The 14988-nt window shown below is 44.7% G+C and overlaps 1 protein-coding gene across 1 annotated transcript; it reads left to right on the top strand.

The window, feature by feature from the left end:
• Positions 1-1698: 1698 nt before the first annotated feature.
• On the top strand, positions 1699-5709 carry LOC134447075 (uncharacterized protein K02A2.6-like). Its single transcript, XM_063196360.1, has one exon. It carries the CDS (start codon positions 1699-1701, stop codon positions 5695-5697), a length of 3999 nt encoding a protein of 1332 aa, XP_063052430.1. The 3' UTR covers positions 5698-5709.
• Positions 5710-14988: the final 9279 nt, after the last annotated feature.

Below are 14988 nucleotides of genomic sequence, written 5' to 3' on the forward strand. Positions count from 1 at the left end.
GAGAGAGAGAGGACTTCTTCCAATAAATAAGGGGGGCCACTCTTAAATGAATTTCGCGTCTTCTGAACTGAAGGACCAAGGACTGAACTGCAGACACCCCTGCAGCATCACAAAGTCGTCAAAAGGGCTTTTTTCACCCAAAATGTCTTCATTTGTCCTACTGTACCGCTTTCCCCCTCTTGCCCAGATCCTCATTGACAGATTTGTTCCCACCCCAGCGGCTCCGGCCAGGCTGTCCCAGTTGGAGGAGGGAGGACCCAGTTCTAATGTGCAACAGAGAATAGAAACACACACACACATCCGTCTCAAAAAGAGTGGGCGCAGGACTAAAGTAAAGTCTGCGACACCAAGCTCCCGTTTCTCTTACTTTAATGTGACGTTTCAGTTCTAACACAGCAAGCAGTACCAGCAGGGGTGTAGCAGCAAATTATGGGCCCAATTTACAATCAGAAATCGAACTGTGTGCGCATGGGGCCCTGGTGACTGAGTCACACTTTACCCCCCTGTGCGACACCCCTGGATGGGCCCCCTACATACATGGGGCCCTGGTGACTGAGTCACACTTAATACCCCTGGACGACACCCCTGAGCACCAGACACTCCCTTGCAAGTTTCAGTTCACCACTAGCACCACGCACGCACACGCACATGCACACACACGCACACGCACATGCACACACACACACACACACGCACACACACACACACACGCACACACACACACACACACACACACACACACACACACACACACACACACACACACTAACATACTCATACAAGAATTTACATTCTTTCCCTGACACACTCACAACACACACACACACACACACATCCGCAGTTATCAGACACTAACATACTGATATAGACAAAGAATTTTGAATCTGCTTACGTATTGATGGCAATTTACATTCTTTCTCTGACACATTCACTCACGTTACACACACAACCATGTGCAGTTATCAAGCACTAACATACTGATAGAGACATGTACAATGCACACATTATCAAGATCGTTCCCCGAAGCATTTTGAATATGCTTGTGTGTCCTCCAGTGACCTTGGAATGTTCATGTGGTTTTTGTGGTGTAATACTATATGATGCCTTTTATTGTGAAAGCCATAGAATGTAGAGGGGGCTTCCGGTCCCTCACGTTCAGTTAAGTTCAAAGAGGCTTGAGACAAGAGGGCTTACTCACGTCATAACAGCGTAGTAGGAAATGATGGCGAGGGGAGTACGGAAATGTTATTCACTGTGGAACAGGTCATAGGACAGCGTGAATGTCTGTCAGCTGTCCTTAATTACCCCCAGCAATTACTGCTGACCAACAGCTGCCGTTACTTGGCCACAAATTACGGAGTACGAAAATGGCATCCATCGTGGATGGATGACCAATGACCATGCGCAAGGGAGTTAATTTTCCATCCACTCGTGTCCTCAGGCAACGCCCCCGTACTACACCGTGGCCAATGCATTCCCCGCCATGAGATTGTTCTTTCTCTTGAGTTTCTTTGGTTCAGTCTTAGGTCAAGTGCTTGTGAGACGTGAAGAACGATCGCTCTGTTATACTTACCTGCAAACCTGTTAATAAAAGAATAACTTGACATGGTGTCAGAAATGGGCGATGGTTCTGGCGGCGAAACGAGGGACGAGCTGGCAGAAATGGCGCGACGACGCATGATCGGAGAAAGTTAAAAGATGAAAAAGAAGACAAAGAGGGGAAGTCGTACATCCAGCGGATTAAACGAAAGTCTGGCAGGTGGTTCTGGCGGCGAAACGAGGGACGAGCTGGCAGAAATGGCGCGACCGACGCCAAGTGCAACGTTCACCATACAACCTCCGGAGCCATTTGATTTCACCAAGCCACAAGAATGGGAACGGTGGATTAGGAGATTCGACCGCTTTCGGCTTGCAAGCAACCTAAACGCAACGCCAGAGGAAAACCAGGTAAACACGCTGGTGTATTGCATGGGCGATGAAGCCGAGGATGTGCTAAAGGGGCTAACGCTAACAGCAGATGCTAGGAAGAAATACTCAGACGTGAAAGCAGGCTTTGATGCATTCTTCGTACCGAAAAAGAATGTCATATATGAGAGAGCCAAGTTTAATCAGCGCGTACAACTGCCGGGGGAAACGGTGGATTCCTTCATCACTGCTCTATACAGTTTAGCCGAACATTGCAATTATGGACAGTTACATGAGGAGCTGATTCGCGACAGGCTGGTAGTCGGATTGAGAAACGTGTCCTTGTCCGAGAAGTTACAGCTAGACAAAGACCTCACGCTCCAAACTGCCATAGAAAAGACGAGGCTTTCGGAAGAAATACGACGACAGCAGTCGGACCTGAGAGGTGAAAATAGCGAATGCCACAATGTCGATGCTGTGCATGCTACCGCTAGCTACAGAAAGCCCAAATTCCCCGCCAAGCTGGCACAGGCTCCAGGCAGATACAAACCTGCACGATCGCAGCAAAGTGCAAGGGCCTGCTATAGATGTGGGAAAACGCCAGTACATGGAAAAGCAGAATGCCCTGCGACAGATGCTGTATGTCACAGTTGTGGAAAGAAAGGACATTATAGCAAAGTGTGTAGGAACAGTGCAACTTCCCTGAATGCTGTTACAGTAGAGGAAGAGGACAGTTTTTTCCTCGGGGCTGTGGATGCTGGAAAAGATCCATGGACAGTGCAGCTACAAGTCAGAGACAAAAAAGTGTGCTTTAAGATAGACACAGGTGCCGATGTCACTGCCCTGCCGGCCGAGGTGTACGGTGACATTGCTGGGGGGCTAGATGTGACACGACTGGAGGCATCAACACGCCCGCTCTTCGGACCTGGTGGCAATGTACTCAATGTCCTGGGCGTAGCTAGAGAGACACTGCGCAGAGGCGAGAAGATGGCAGAAGAGGACATTTATGTCGTCAAAGATCTGCACACTGCACTGCTGGGTCGGCCTGCCATCCAACAGCTCCAACTTGTAAGCAGAGCGGACAGCATCACCATGGACACGGTGAAACAACAGTATCCAAAGCTGTGCAGCGGCTTGGGCCTTGTGCGGAGGCCATACACACTGAAACTGAAACCAGGTGCGGTGCCCTTCTCTCTTTCAACGCCTCGCAGAGTCCCTCTGCCACTCATGGGAAAAGTGAGGGAGGAGATAGGTCGCATGGAGAAGATGGGCGTGATCACCAAGATCGAGGAGCCGACCGAGTGGTGTGCCGGGATGGTGGTGGTGCCAAAAAAAGAAGGTACTGTTCGCATTTGTGTCGATTATACAAAAATGAACGAATCTGTGTGCAGAGAAAAATTTATCCTGCCATCAGTTGAGCACACACTGGGCATGCTAGCAGGTGCAACAGTATTCAGTAAACTAGATGCCAATATGGGCTTTTGGCAGGTGCCACTGACGAAAGAGTCTGCCAAATACACCACCTTCATCACTCCCTTTGGGCGCTACTACTTTAATCGGCTACCCTTTGGCATAGCTTCTGCCCCAGAACATTTCCAGAGGATGATGATGACGGAGGTGACCGCAGGCCTAGACGGGGTACTGTGTCACATGGATGATGTGCTGGTATGGGGACGGACACAGGATGAGCATGACATGCGGCTACATGCAGTGCTTCAGAAAGCACAAGAGACTGGCATTACACTCAACATGGACAAATGTGAGCTCACACGACACACAGTCAAATTCCTGGGCCATGTGCTTTCAGCAGACGGCGTGAAGCCAGATCCAGAGAAGACAAGCGCAGTACAAGAGATGGATCCGCCTAAAAATGTCAGCGAACTCAGGAGTTTCCTGGGTATGGTCAATCAGCTGGGGCGCTTCATACCTCACCTGGCTGAAAAGCACAAAGTTCTACGAGACTTGCTCTCCAAGAAAAACCACTGGTACTGGGGAGAAGAACAACAGGCCGCCTTCGATCAGCTGAAAGCTGAGCTGTCATCCACACCAGTGCTCACACTATACAACCCCAACAGTGCATTGAAAATCTCTGCTGATGCCTCTTCTTTCGGCCTAGGTGCGGTCCTGCTGCAGCAGAACAAAGATGGCTGGTCACCTGTGGCGTACGCATCACGATCCATGACACCGACAGAGCAACGCTACGCCCAAGTAGAGAAGGAGGCACTGGCAGCAACGTGGGCTTGTGAAAGGTTCAGCAGTTTCATCCTGGGAAGACAATTCGAGCTCGAAACCGACCACAAGCCGTTGGTGAGTCTGCTGGGAGGCAAAGCTCTGGATGACCTCCCACCCAGAATCCAAAGATTTAGGATGCGGCTTCTGAGGTACGACTACATAGTCAAGCATGTCCCCGGTAAAAGCCTATGGACAGCCGACACCTTATCTCGAGCTCCTCTGAGATCTAAACAAACACACACAGACACAAGCCTGCTGGAGAACACCAACATATATGTTGACTCTGTAATCAGCAACCTTCCTGTCAGCGGGGACTATCTGGCCAGCCTGCGCGAGCACCTGAAAGCAGACAGCACTTGCTCCACACTGATGAAATACTGCACAGATGGCTGGCCTGACAAAAGCCAACTACAGGGAGAGCTGAAACGTTACTGGGAGGACATGGCAGTACTGACTGTACACGATGGCCTGCTGCTGCGGGGTACAAGGCTTGTCATCCCATCAGCGCTGCAAGGTGATGTGCTGCACAGGCTACACGAGGGTCACCTGGGGGTGACAAAATGCAGGGGCCGGGCCAAAGACACAGTATGGTGGCCAGGACTCAGCAGCCAGCTGAACAACATGGTGCTGAAATGCAAAATCTGCATTAAAGAGAGACAGAACGTCAAAGAGCCGCTGATGCCAACAGACATGCCAGACAGGCCCTGGCAAACCGTGGGAGCTGATCTGTTCACACTGAGAGGCAAGACTTACCTGCTAGTCGTAGACTATTTCTCAAGGTACGTGGAAATTGCACTACTGTCACCCACAAAATCCACAGATGTAGTGCTACACCTAAAATCCATGTTCGCCCGCCATGGTATTTGTGAATTTTTTAAAAGTGACAATGGGCCGCAATTTTCAGGTAGCTATTTTAAAGACTTTGCAGCCAAGTATGGCTTCGTACACACCACAAGCAGCCCCAAGTTTCCTCAGAGCAATGGGGAGGCCGAACGGGCTGTACAAACTGTGAAAAACCTATTAACGAAAGCATCAGACCCATATCTCGCCTTACTGGCCTACAGAGCAACCCCCCTGCAGAACGGATACAGCCCAGCGGAGCTGTTGATGGGGCGCCGCCTCCGTACTACTGTCCCCACTCTTCCGACCCAGCTGAACCCTGCTTTGCCAGACTACGACGAGGTGGGGGCCAAAGAAAAGGAGAAGAGGAAGAACGACGCAAGGTACTTCGACAAGCGGCACAGAGCAAGGACCCTGCGCCCACTCGTACCTGGAGAGGATGTGTGGGTCACTGATGCTCGAGTCGAGGGAACAGTGATCTCACAACACAACACTCCTCGCTCCTACATCGTTCAGGGGCCCCAAGGCACTCTGAGGAGAAACCGGCATCACTTGGTGCCGCTGCAGACAAACAACGGGGTGGTCGACGCCGAGCCACAGGTGGAAGAGGAACCACCTACTCCAGAGGCCCCACCAGTGACATCATCTACCACCGCAGAGACTGTGCAGACCAGGGCCGGGAGAGAGGTGAGACCGCCACAAAGACTGGTAACACAATGAGACTCTTATCTGACTTTCAAAAAAAGAAAAGAAAGAAAGAAAGAAAGAAACAAAAAAAAAAACCCAAAACAAACACACACACAAAAAAAAGAGAGAGAAAAGAAAAGCAAGAACACTTAAAAAAATAAAAAAAAAAAGAAGGAAGAAAATATGATTGTGAAATGCTTTATGGAAGATGACTTGTAAAATGTGAAATGTGATTGTGAAATGTTTTATAAAATGTGACTGTTGTAATTGATCTGCTTTTAGGTACTCTAGTAGAAACCGGAGATTCAGAGTAAGTTTTGTTGCTTTGTTGTAAGTTGCTTGTTGAAGTGAAGTAGTTAAATGTTCTTATAATGTTCACGTGTGAATCAGGGACAGAACAGGTCTTCCAGCAAAAAGGGCAGAATAAACCCTTAAGACCTGCTGGGACAAAGGTAGTCCACCCTTTGTCCCAAAGAAAGGGAGATGTGGTGTAATACTATGTGATGCCTTTTATTGTGAAAGCCATAGAATGTAGAGGGGGCTTCCGGTCCCTCACGTTCAGTTCAGTCTTAGGTCAAGTGCTTGTGAGACGTGAAGAACGATCGCTCTGTTATACTTACCTGCAAACCTGTTAATAAAAGAATAACTTGACAGTTTTCACAAACACTCTCAACCTCAAAGTTTCTGTCTCTAAGTCAGTATTCTCTCTTTGAAATGCAAATGTGTATTCCCAATCAGAGTATCATCCCATCTCATCCTGACCTGACCTGTTCTGTTCTGTTCTGTTCGTTCCTGTTCTGTTCTGTCCTGTCCTGTCTTAAACTAGGCCTCTTACATTATCCTAATGAGAAGTGAACTACACAGTCTCCATGTGCTAGTAGGCCAGGTCTTCATGTTATGAAATGATTAGGCTATGTTATAGGGCTGTAACGATACACTCAACTCACGATTCGGTTCGTATCACGATTTTTGACCTACGGTTCGATACACCCCACGATTTCTGAAATGTATCTCCACTGAAGTTTGGAAACACTATCAGATCAAATCATAAGGTTATTTTCTGGACTAATGGGTAATACAAATTTGAAAGGGCGTATCACGATACTGCCTCCTTGTATCACGATACAGTATCGTGACTCTGTGTATCACGATTTCTCGGTTCGATACAATATCGTTACAGTCCTACTATGTTATGATTGCTTCAGAGGAATCTTTTTTAGGGCTATTATTACTGTGTTTGTGTGTGTGCGCGTCTGCATGTGTTCTCACATGAACCCCGGACCATTAGCGCCATATAGCAGACTCCAGAGCTGGTGTGTGAATGTGGAAATGTGTATGTTGTGTGTATGTGTTTGTGTATGTGTATTTGTAGTTTGAAAGCATTTTGAGTCAACTTCTTATGCAATATTGTGCTATATAAATACATATTGCATTGTAATGTATTGCATTGTATTGTTTTGTATAGTATAGTATAGTATTGTATTGTATTGTATTGTATTGTATTGCATTGCATTGCATCGCATCGCATCGCATCGTTTTGTATTGTACTGTATTGTATTGTATTGTATTGTATTGTATTGTACTGTATTGTATTGTATTGTATTGTATTGTATTGTACTGTACTGTACTGTACTGTATTGTATTATATCCTACACCATAACACCAACATCAGCCAGTCTCTTGGCCAGAGTGATGCAGGACGATGACGGCAGCTTAGCCAACCTACACAGTAAATGTTACGGTGTTAATTCAACACTTAAAGAGTTCATTTGAGTCCAAATGATGTCAAATCAACTCTCTAAGTGTTAAATGAGCTCTGCAGAATTTACTGTGTAATAGCCAGCTGCTATTTACATGTACATATGAATATTATGTAATGAGGGCCCAAGTCTGCAACCCCCCCCCCCCTCTCTCTCCCTGGGCCCAGGACAACTGACCCCAACTGCCCCCCCTGTCAGCTTCGCTGCCCTAACCAGTTATGTGACTCTACAGTGCAACAGGCCACTGCTCAGGGCTTGAGGAATCCTTGAGAAATCTGTTCTGTCTTCACCAATTAAAATCTCCAGTTTTCCTCATGTAACAAGCTGGCAGTTCATTGTTGAGTTTCAACATGTGGTAGCAGATCTCCTAGTGAGAGTTCGGTTAATGGCCATTAGTGCTTTCAGAGACACAGCTTGAGATTTTTTCTGGGAAATGGTCTTTTTTAATCAATAGTCTAATTAAGCCTGTCCATTCTTGTGCCATTTTGTTTTTGAAAGGATTGTTGTTGCTTCAGTCACGTGGGGAAAGCATTCAGCTGCCTAAATACAGTAGCTTTGACTGGCCTTGGCACCTCTGTTTAAAAATGAAGTCTCTCAACATCGTTCCTAATGATCAATTGATAGATTGGTGATAGGCCTACTCTGTTCAGAGAATATACAGTAGTTTGCTTTCTCAAACTAAATTGCCACTAATTTATTCATGAATTGTAGCCTACTAAACTTGCCAATGGAACTCTAGCCTTGCTTGTCTAGGTGAATTAATGACCCACTGAGCTATAAAATAATAGCAGCCTATAGTGTTCACTGATGTTCATTGATGCCAACCTGCTGCAGCCCCCCTAGCAACTCCTCACGATCCCCACTTTGAAAACCACTGGTCTACGACACTGAAACCCAGGGCCGGGCCGAGGCAAAAGCGGACTATGCCATGGCTTAGGGCCCCCAAGGCACCAGGGACCCCTCATGAGCAGCAAAGTTCCAGTATGAAACTAACTCTCCATCATAGTCCCTAGTCATATATTTCTTTCTCATCTACCACTTACTGCCAGAAACAGGTGCCAAAAGGGGGTCCTACCCAGCACTGGAAAGGTGTACCTAATAAAGTGGCCAATTAGTGTATATCAGGGGACCCCTCAATGACGGTGAGTACAATGTCCTTTTTCATGTATCACTTGTAATTGTAAAAACCCTACAATAAATGCAGAATATAACAAAGAGTAATAGTTTTGAAGCAAAAGTAAGATAATACTTTGTGATAAATAGCTTTCTGTTTGAGAAATTGAAGTGCATAATGGGTACACCATAGACAGCCTACCTATGTCCTGAGCTCCTACCCCTCACTCGTGTAAGTAAAGTAAATTAAGTTTATGAGGCATCTGATGGTATGGGGGTCCCCAGATGAAATTTTGCTTAGGGCACCATAAAGGCTTGGGCCGCCCCTGCGGAAACCAAAACAATGTAATAACCAAACACAACACAAACCAAACGGCACCACAATGGGAGGGCTACCCATCTGGATATTCAGGCTATTCTCTACCCTCCGGTTCCGGTAAACCTTTGACAAGATAAGGAGTTTCTCCAACCTTGTCGGAAAATTTCTTTCTAAAAGTTTCACAACTATGCCTACATTAGCCGGTTGATACGTCAGTGTTTCAAATAACAATCTCTTCACGGTTTAATGTTCTTACTCATCCCCCTGCCATTGCACTGTGCCACGCGCACCTCAGCAGAAGGATGCTCCAGGACAGGTGAATTCTGCCTTGCCTGTTGACGCACCTTGCTCCCCAAAACATGGACTAGCAACCAATAGCAGAATAACTACCAGCAGGGCCACTGACAGCTTAGCCGGGCCCAGGACAAAGTCCTCTTAAAGGGCCCCCCAGATCAATACAGACCGACTTATAAAGATGCTGGGACGCATCTAAAAACATGTAGGCTAGGCTTAGTCTTTTATATGTATGTCTGTGATTGCATGGGACTGCACCTTACCTGCACTACCTCAGTCCTGGAACATAACACAATACAACATGCATACAATGCTGCTACCCCATCTACTACTTTATATAACTACTGTTATTATACTGTTACTATTGCTACTGTCACTGTTATTACTTTATTATTGTAATGTCTACATTCTATTTTATATTTATCTATCTTCTGTTTACATGTTCAATGTTAAATGTTGAATGTTAAATCTTAAATGTTAAATGTTAAATGTTCATTTGTACTGTATTTATTATTGACCACTTATTGTTACCAGTCCATCACTGTTACCTGTCCTGTCTTGCACTTTATGTCAGTCTGTAAAATGTCAGTCTTGTATATATATGTCCTGGCATGGCATAGAGAGAAAAGGTAATTTCATTTTCCTTGTATGACTTGTGCATACAAAGAAAGTGACAATAAAAGCTGACTTGACTTGACTTGATTTTAATTTCTTTGCTTTGCCTATTGTGGACACCAGATGAAAATTAGCCTCACATTTACATACACTGTATGTTTATGTCCATTAATGAGCAATGTCCTGAAAAATAAAAGTAAAGTCAAGTAAAGTAGTGGCAATTCATTAGGCAGACAAAAATGAATAAATAATCACATTTTGGCTGGCTAATCTGTTACACTGCACAGTGCATATATCATTTTTTGATAACTAGCCAAACACAGAAACCCAAACAGAACTCAGGTTCTGAAGTAAAATAACTCGGGTTGTGAAGGATGCTACTGGTAGATGTAGTGTCTTTGCCGCCACCTAAAGGTAAATAGACATCATTGCAGCTAAATGTCAGTTACAAACACAGGCCCAGATTTTCTTCATCATCCGGCAAATCTGGGAGTTTCATGTCTTTAGTGTACTATTGCTCTGCAATAACTCGTGACAGAATAAGAACAGAACACACACACACACACACACAGACACACAGACACACAGACACACAGACACACAGACAGACAGACACACAGACAGACAGACAGACAGACAGACACACACACACACACACACACACACACACACACACACACACACACACACACACACACACACACACACACACACACACACACACACACACACACACACACACACACACACACACCACAAATATGGTGCTTGTTTCTCATACTGGAAATTTTAACGCACAGCACAAGAGGGTGAACATAGTTTTTGTATTTAATTCATTTTTTCAATAAACGGGGAACAACCCCAAAGGATATCTTCGGCTGGAACTTCACTTTGTGCTTCGTGTTGAGAACACCTTTCAGTCCAAGCTGAGGCTCACAGGGCAGCCTCCACAGACACATCCATGGGGTCAGGCAGAGCAGGGCCTCAGCCTGCAACCCTCTGGTTGCCGAAAACAAAGCTCCTCTACCACCTGAGCCACCACCGCCCTCTAATTTTGCACTTTCATCCTGCCTCAGCAGCAACCGCTATCATCATGAAAGAATGTGATTTCTCAATGTGTGTTACAGTTTTTCTTGATTGCTTACACACAGTTTTCGGAATCAGTTCTCGAATTCTGAAAACTCTACACACAAATCTCCAAACCCCACAACAACGTCTTGTCTCAAAACAATGTACTCTCTGCTAAAAAGGTAATTTTTGTTCTCAAATGACACACACAAGCAGTCATTTTAATACACTCTTATGTGAACCATTGAACAGTAATATGCACAAGGTAAAACTCTATACTCAACTTGACACACAGTAGAAACTTATTTTCTTCAGTGTTCTACTTATTAAAGAGGGTGTTTTTCTGTTGTAAAATACTGAAATATTATTTTTAGACTTGGAGTACACAGATGTGTGTATATTTTATATTATATTATTTATTTGAAAAATTGCATAAAAATTTGACATGAAAATGTCATATTTTCTCACTGCATTCACTCATGTTTTCATCAATATCACATGCAATGTGTGTCCTTATGGGGTGATGATTTCAGATTGTAAACCGGTATGAAGAGAGTCTGCCCATGTGATGAGGAAGTGAACATAGTATGGCGGTTGATTTTAGTATTTTGAATGACAGTGTGTTCAATGCGACAACCAGGGATTTCCTTCATGAAAATTGTGTGTAATCCAGATAATTGTGTCTAGTGGTTTGAAAAGAGTGTGTTTTAAAACTGAAATATGAGTGTAAAGAAGGAATTCTGTTTAGTGTTCAGTGACATTGGTTATAGGGGAGTTGGGAAATGTGTGAGATGTTCCGAGAATTGTGTGTGAAGTACCAGAAATTGTGTGGAAGCAATCAAGAAAAACTGTAAAGTGATTTCTCAATGTGTTGCCACAGTTCGCATGAATTCTATTCCGTCCTTGTCATGGGCATTCTGAAATAGTCATCAAGAACATGGCTGTGTGCCAATGGCCATTGCAAAATGGCCAACCGAATTTACCTGCACAAATAAGTAGAGTAGAGTAGTTTATCAATCCTGAGGGAAATTAAGGTGTCTGACAGCTTACATAGATACACAAACACAAAACATGATACAAATTGTTTTGTATTTTTTTTGTATTTTGTATTTAATATACAAAGACCTAAAACACATTATTGCACATTGCAGTAAACATATAGCAAAAAAATGTGGATAGCAAACTGCTTTACATCAGTTCACATGCACTGACAGAGAATGTTGCAGATATAGGATATCTTCCTCCACTCCTACACCCTCCTGATAGGCAAACTGCAGCGGATCCAGTGCATGGCGAACCTGGGGCTTCAGTATGTTGAGTAATAGCACCCGTTCTAATGTATTCATTACATTATTACATTACATTACACTTAGCGGAAACCAAAGCAACTTACAGTTATTTTAGGTACAGGGTACTGTTTACAGTCCCTGGGGCAATGTGGCATTAGGTGCCTTGCTCAAGGGCACTTCAGCCATGGATGAAGGTGCTGGTAAGGATGGGATTTGAACCTGCAACCCTCTGATTTAAAGACCAGCACTCTAACCATTGAGGCATGGCTGCCTTCATTGTGTGAGAGGTGAGGGCAACCGGTCTGTAATCATTCACTTCTTTGGGGAGTGGCTTTATGGGAACTGGTATGAGGCATGATCACTTCCACTGTGTAGGAACTTTTCCCTCCTGCAGGCTTCTGTTGAAAATGAGTTGTAGTGGTACAGCTAGCTCCTCAGCGCAGGTTTTAAGGACTCCGGCACACACACCATCAGGCCCAGAGGCCTTTAGTTTGAGCCGCTTGAAATCCCCTCTAACTTGCTCAGCTCTGACATTGAGGGGTTGTGCTGGTTGAGGTCATTTCAGGACTGGTATGTGGGGGATGGTCGCTTGGTGTGAGTGCTGTGTCTGTGTCTTGATTGTCCATCATAGGGAGTGTGTCAAATTAGTCACAGGAGGGGAGTTGAGTCTGTTGTAAAGTGTTCAGGTCATCTGCTCTGCTCCTTAATCCCTTCCACAATTCTTTTGGATTCTTATCCATTTTTCTTCTTATCCTTCCTGTGTTTCATCGGATCACACCCTCGATTAAAAGGTGCCAAACACGAACAAAAATTGTAAAGTTGAAAGAAAAATGTCTGCACATTTAAATCCCCTTTGTGTTCTTTTTAATAATAGGCCAAGCGTTCGGTCTACTGACCTTCCTCAGGGCTCAGTTCTCATTCAGTTGCCTCCTTCCCATATGAAAAAGAATTATATGATTCATATACAGCAAACATGCATGTTCCTTACATGAAATCGTATAGAAAAAATGTGCCAGATTTACAAGAGTCACTTATGCGTTTTCTAATATATGTCTATCATGATAGTCGATTATGGCCCCTTTTCGAAAAGAAATACTATATGGAACTTATACGCATGCCGTATAACATGGCTGTATGCAGTATAAATTCTTATAAGAGTTTGACATGCCCACAATGCATAATACTATATTATATTGACTAAAACATAGGAGAAAACTACTATATTCCTATAGAAATAATGCACGTTGTAGCGAAGGGGAGTAGAGTTGCCCAGCTGGGACTTGAATCCAGACCTTCTGGGGTAGTAAACCGGGGCTCTGACCGCTACACCAACGAGCCAGTCACTCCATCACACTGCCTTCCCCTTCGGGAAGCGCACCCGTGCGCTTCACACACTCATGGTGTCCCTCACGCAACTGCCCATTAACTGCCCATCATGCTTCTCCCATCCAGTGTGCCCCGTCATCAATGCTTCACCCATCACTGGGGTCCCTCACACCGGAGTCACCAATCCTGGGGGTCCCTCACATGGAATTACGGCTTACACCCAATGGGTACGCTTCTGATGGCCTCACGATACCATCCCACTTCTGACACCATTTGTAGCGAAGGGGAGTAGAGTTGCCCAGCTGGGACTCGAACCCAGACCTTCTGGGGTAGTAAACCGGGGCTCTAACCGCTACACCAAAGAGCCAGGCTTGTTGGCATGTTAGTCAGAACACACCCACAACCCTAGTGATGGTCACTCCATCACACACGTTTTATGTTAAAATCATATTGAAATCTTATTCAATTTACGTATGACATAACACATGTTCCGTAGTTGGATTTTACAGACTTTCTATATTAAGTTTATATTAAGTTTACAACTTGAAATGTAATATTCGTATATGCATTTTATAAAGTTTATACATTTAATTATATGCAAACGTTATTTAATTTGTACATTTCTTAAACAGTTTCTGACACCAATATTTATATGAATTCTGCACATTTCTCATATGAAGCATGAGACTTTAAATGTAAGCTTAATATTCGTATATAACACAGGCCTAGACAGTCTAAATAAGCTCCCAGAAAAAAACAACCTGACGAAGAGCTTAAGTTGTTTAGGTTAATATTACCTATGCTATGTGGGGGGGGGGGGGGGGGGGGCGGGGGCGGGGAGGGGGTCTGTCCCACATTGTCCCTCCGAAGCATACCCCTTGTCCCCCCTTGGACTTATTAGCAGGTGGTCACCCTAGCTGGAAATAAGCTACAACAAATATTGCATGGTGCACCTTTAAATATGGCATACACATAGCCTACTGTAACACATACAACATGGCACAAATACAGCACACATCTGATTGACATTCATCCAAAAACAGCACTATTTTCCAATCTTTTTACTTATAAGAAATATATAAGCCCCTAGTAACATAAATTGTGTATGACTTATATGACTGAAAATGAATAAAAAAATAGTTAGATTTGTATATGTGGGTTTGTGCCTTGTATGACCCTTATACTATTCTTATGGAACAGATACAATCCATTATGCGTTTTTAATAAGACTTTTTCATATGGGTTGGCCTCCCCCAGACCCTTTTTCAACTCCCTCTATGTCTCCACCATGTCTCCACCATGTCACCTTTTCTAAAGGCCCTTTTCTTTCTGCCCAGCAGTACTCTCACATTGCATGTCACCCAGGGTTTATGGTTAGGGTGGCAGTATAGAGGGTACTGCAGCATCCCTGCAGAAATTGATGTAGTCTTCTGTGCAGTCAGTGATGTCTTCCAAGCAGGGGCGCCGGCAGACATTTTGGGCCCCCTTAAGGGCCCCTGTCAGTGCTGTCAGTGCTTGGGCCCTTAGAATCTGTAACACC

Source organism: Engraulis encrasicolus, chromosome 4 (genome assembly GCF_034702125.1).
Source record: "Engraulis encrasicolus isolate BLACKSEA-1 chromosome 4, IST_EnEncr_1.0, whole genome shotgun sequence".
Taxonomy (NCBI): domain Eukaryota; kingdom Metazoa; phylum Chordata; class Actinopteri; order Clupeiformes; family Engraulidae; genus Engraulis; species Engraulis encrasicolus.